The sequence below is a fragment of the Sprattus sprattus genome, assembly GCF_963457725.1.
Source record: "Sprattus sprattus genome assembly, chromosome: 1".
In the NCBI taxonomy this organism is placed as follows: Eukaryota; Metazoa; Chordata; class Actinopteri; order Clupeiformes; family Clupeidae; genus Sprattus; species Sprattus sprattus.
Genome location: NC_137920.1, coordinates 71,532,345 through 71,537,344, shown reverse-complemented (window position 1 = coordinate 71,537,344; position 5,000 = coordinate 71,532,345). Strand labels below are relative to the sequence as shown.

The following is a 5,000-nucleotide window of genomic DNA, read 5'->3' as shown; positions in this document are numbered from 1 at the left end:
CATCAGAAGAAGCATGGAGAGAAGAGTAAGGGGGGGGCAGGGGTAAGATTCGGAACAGGACAACCAACCAACGCACTCAACCAACCTGCACTCATGTCAGCGATCGAACCACAACTCTCATCTCAGCTACCTACACAGAGACCACAAGCTCTCACTTCCCTTCAGAAGCCTAGAAACTTCCAGAAAAAAAAAACACTTCAACAGATTAGTCCTGAAAGAATGGGGGCTGGGCTGGACGGCGTGGATGAATTAAAGATGGAGAAAGATGGCGGCCCTTCCTTGTTGGACCAGGAAGACGTGCCGTCGTTAAGCAGCACAGACAGGTCATTCAGAGACATTTGCAGGGATTGAACAAGTGTAGAAGAAGAGAATGGCTGATCTGAGGGAGGGAGGGGTGACTCAGCACGTCTGCTCTACGGATGAGTAGAGACAGCCAGACAGGCAGGGGCTGAGGAAGAGACCACTTAGATAAAAAGACAAAATGAAACAAACTCTATCTGGATCGCACTTAGATAAAAGTGAAAGTGAAACAAACACTTTCTGGATTGTACTTAGATAAAAGAGAAAGTGATTGCACTTTAAATAATTGACACTGTCGCACTGCCTGTATTTTTAGAACCCATTTAGACACAATAATTATGTGAGGGGCCAAAGCACGTCTGACTGTGAAAGTCTCCTCTCCTCGTTGCCATTCTATGGGGGGTGATCCAACCCAGACCACAGCTAACTCTGAAACAGAACCAGAACCGACAAGAACAGGGCCAGATCAGAGCCAGACTAGGGCCAGATCAGGCCCAAGGCTCAGTGATATATGATTGAAATATGGATCAGAGTAAACAGTGTAAATGCATATGCCCACAGACCAAACACACACCAGTGGATTCTGGGTAGGCCTCGCTCCCAGAGACTCTCTACGCAGCGTCTGGAGGAGATCTAGAGACTCTCTACGCAGCGTCTGGAGGAGATCTAGAGACTCTCTACGCAGCGTCTGGAGGAGATCTAGAGACTCTCTACGCAGCGTCTGGAGGAGATCTAGAGACTCTCTACGCAGCCTTAGGAGGAGATCTAGAGACTCTCTACGCAGCGTCTGGAGGAGATCTAGAGACTCTCTACGCAGCGTCTGGAGGAGATCTAGAGACTCTCTACGCAGCGTCTGGAGGAGATCTAGAGACTCTCTACGCAGCGTCTGGAGGAGATCTAGAGACTCTCTACGCAGTGTCTGGAGGAGATCTAGAGACTCTCTACGCAGCGTCTGGAGGAGATCTAGAGACTCTCTACGCAGCGTCTGGAGGAGATCTAGAGACTCTCTACGCAGCGTCTGGAGGAGATCTAGAGACTCTCTACGCAGCGTCTGGAGGAGATCTAGAGACTCTCTACGCAGCGTCTGGAGGAGATCTAGAGACTCTCTACGCAGCGTCTGGAGGAGATCTAGACTCTCTACGCAGCGTCTGGAGGAGATCTAGAGACTCTCTACGCAGCGTCCGGAGGAGATCTAGAGACTCTCTACGCAGCGTCTGGAGGAGATCTAGAGACTCTCTACGCAGCCTCTGGAGGAGATCTGGCTCCGCTCAGCTCCATTCCGGTGGGTTCTACTGCCTCTTTCTAATGCTTCTAGTTCTACCTGGTCCGCTAACATCCGCGGAGGCCGTTGACTCTGAATCCCAGATGAAGCCCAGTTCTGACAGACTTCACCCACAGCTTCTACCTGAGGCACATGATGTCACCCACACCATCTGTGATCCAGGGCTACCCAGAATGCACTGGGCCTAAGCAGCCTAGTCTATCACAGTGAGGACATGAATAGACGAGGCATTCACACGTTTACTCTGAGCCATATTTCCCCTCGGTGAGGTAAGAGAGTCAGCCTGAAGGTGGTGGGGTGGTGAGGGTGTGGGGACGCATATAGCGGCTATACTACTATGACGTTTGGTGGGGGAATGTGGGATGATGTGTGTGTGTGTGTGTGTGTGTGAGTGTGTGTATGTCTTTGTGATCGTGTGTGTGTGTGTGTGTGTGTATGTTTATGTATGAATGTATGTGTGTGTGTGTGTGTGTGTGTGTGTGTATGTTTATGTATGAATGTATGTGTGTGTGTGTGTGTGTGTGTGTGTATCTGTGTGTGAGTGAGAGTGTGTGTGTGTATGTATGTATGTGTCTGTGTGTGTGTGTGTCTGTGTGTGTGTGTGTGTGTGTGTGTGTGGAGGGAGTGAGGGGGGAGAGAGGGGGCGCTACTGGGGGCGGAGAGAGGGTCTAAACTGGTACCTACCAGGTACACCTGGCTGCTGCAGCAGCACAGGAGAAGCACTCAGGCCGCACTGCTGAGAGAGAAAGGGGCTCTCCACTCGGCCTGGTGGACAGGACACAGGGCCCCCGGCACAGCAGGACACACACACAGATATAAAAAGACACAGACGGACACACACACACACACACACACGCACACACACGCACACATGGAGCGACGCAAGACCGTACAGACAAAACCGTATGGACAAAAAAAGACAGGAAGTGACAAATAGACAGGAAGATAGACAGAGGAAGAGAGAGAGAGAGAGAGGAAGGAAGGAAGGAAATAGAAAATAAGTTTTTATATTGCTAAATTTGATCCCAGCAGCAGGAGTGTAAGCATGTAACTGTGTACACCCATTAGATTAGATTACTTCACTTAATTGGGTTATTGCGTTTTCTGTCAGGAACCTGACGAGAAAAGCATTTAAACATGAATGATAAGAGCAGCTTCACATCAAATGTATCTCATTGTGATCCATGGTTGACACATTTAAATAGATCTCTCCCTCTTTAGTAGACAGAGGCCTCTAAGGTCATCCTAAACAAGGCGAGTTCCCATAATGCATCACACTGACAGGAGTGTGTGCCCGGGCAGGACACGTCCCCATCAGTGTTCTCTGGACGTGGTGGCCTTGAGAAGGGCGCTTCTCCTGAGGAGATCTGAGGTGTCTGTCTCTATCGGTGTCTCACGGTCTAATGGCTACTGAGGTTTATTCAACAGAGATCACAGACACCTCAGACATTAGGTTTTATTCTAAACTGGACACTTTCACCATTACTGAAATATGAGTATAACAGGGAGTGTCTCTTCACGAGTTAAAATGTCTTGTGTGGCATTATTGCATCCGTGTTGATGGAACCTTCCAGTGAAAGCTGTTTTTGTTAATATAACCTTCCAGTGAAAGCTAGCTCGCTCTCTGCTAGCTATGTCATTATCCTTGCGGTTCAGGGAATCGGACAGAGGTTAAACTCCACGCTGTGTTGTCAGCTTGTCTGTATTAAACCAAGATGTATTAATCTCAATGAGATTCAACAAATCTAAGTTCTTCAACTTTGTGTTTGGTCCTCAAAGGTGAAATCTTCCAATGTGTGTTAGATCCTCAAAGCTAAGATCTTCAACTGTGTGTTCAAATGACCTGGTGATGTTTCTACACTCTCCATCCACTCTTGTGTGTTCTTGGGGTCAAACAACCACTTCCTCTTATCTCTCCAAAGGTGATTTTTTTTCTCTGAGATCTTCTTCTCCGCTTTCCACAGATGTCTGACCCATGATCAGGTGGAGCTCTCCCATCTCCGTTCTTCCCAGGTAGAATGTTCTGGCATCAGGTAAAACAATGTCTCTCCTCACTCCATGTTCCGTCATACGTTAAGGCTCCAAGTGAACATGGTAACCATGGAAATTGGCCAGGAACAGGAAGTATAGTTGATTCTGATTCTTCCCAATATTATAATTTAAAAGGCCAACCATGCGTTCATGCCATGGATAGATGGGGGGGATGCATGCCCCAACACTGTTTGGCATAATGCAAAGCTGCTGGCTAACGGATGCTTCGGTTGGGTCTACTGTGTGTAAATGGAACATACAGGCAAGGTACATGGAACATAGAGTCACATGACAAGAGTGGTCACATGACACGCTGATCACAGGACAGGGCGATCACATGACAAGGTTTACAGTCACGTGACAACATAGACATTGCACACCTCAGCTTGTAACAAGCCAACTGCCCCAGTCCCTCCCCCAAATGGGCCTCTCTTTTGGCCATGTACCCAGCCCTTCATCTGCCCCTACCCCCACAGACCCTGCCCTTGGCCACGTGCCCCCTCTGTTCCTGCCCCCCTGAATACCCCACTTTGGGTCCTGTACCCTGACTACCAGACCACCCTGTCAGCTGCCCCTACTCAACTACTCACCTTCGTGGGCACGTACCAAACCCACCACAGGCCTCTACCAACTCCCCCCCGACTACCTGTTTTTCAAGTTTGTACCCAGCCCCCCTATCAACTGCCCCCCCTGCCCCCCTCCCCCGCTCCCCTGTGAGTACCTACCCGGCCTCTGGATGGGGGTGGTGGCAGAGGGGGAGTGGGGGGAAGCCATGCTCCTCTCCCTCTGGCGGAAATAGTCCCGCGGGTTTGACGTGCGCTGTGCAATGATGGCCGCCGCCTCCTGTTGGTATACACACACAAACACACACACACACACACACATCCAGGTCAGAAAGAGAACCGATAAAGAACATATGCAAAACATATACAGAACATATGCAGCATGGATGCAGCGCAGATGCAGCACAGATGCAGCACAGATGCAGATCAGATGCAGCACAGATGCATATATTCGGGATACTATAATGTGTGCCGTAGTGATTTTGAAGTTAAAGTTTTCCATTCCAAACTGTTCCTCACTCATTTGATCTTACAGATTCCACTTCCACACTCCCCAGCTCCTCTTTCCTCATGCTTCCCTGAAACCACCTCTATCCCCATCTGCTCTCAGTCTTGCTCCCCCTAAAAGCCCCTCTACCCCCATCTGCACTCAGTCTTGCCCCCCCTAAAGGCCCTCTACCCCATCTGCACTCAGTCTTGCACCCCTAAAAGCCCCTCTACCCCCATCTGCACTCAGTCTTGCCCCCCTAAACGCCCCTCTACCCCCTCTGCTCTCAGTCTTGTACCCCTGAAACCACCTCTATCCCCATCTGCACTCAGTCTTG

General features: G+C 49.7%; 1 protein-coding gene across 1 annotated transcript in view; it reads right to left on the bottom strand.

The window, feature by feature from the left end:
- Positions 1–1,860: 1,860 nt before the first annotated feature.
- Positions 1,861–5,000, bottom strand: part of dbn1 (drebrin 1) — a gene marked incomplete at its 3' end in the record, with an annotated part of 72,760 nt that continues 69,620 nt past the window's right edge. The window contains exons 11-13 of the mRNA XM_080846435.1: positions 4,339–4,456; positions 2,267–2,347; positions 1,861–1,865 (exon numbers count right to left, since the gene is read on the bottom strand). Of these exons, the coding sequence (XP_080702561.1) occupies positions 1,861–1,865; positions 2,267–2,347; positions 4,339–4,456 (204 nt within the window). The remainder of the gene's footprint in view (positions 1,866–2,266; positions 2,348–4,338; positions 4,457–5,000) is intronic.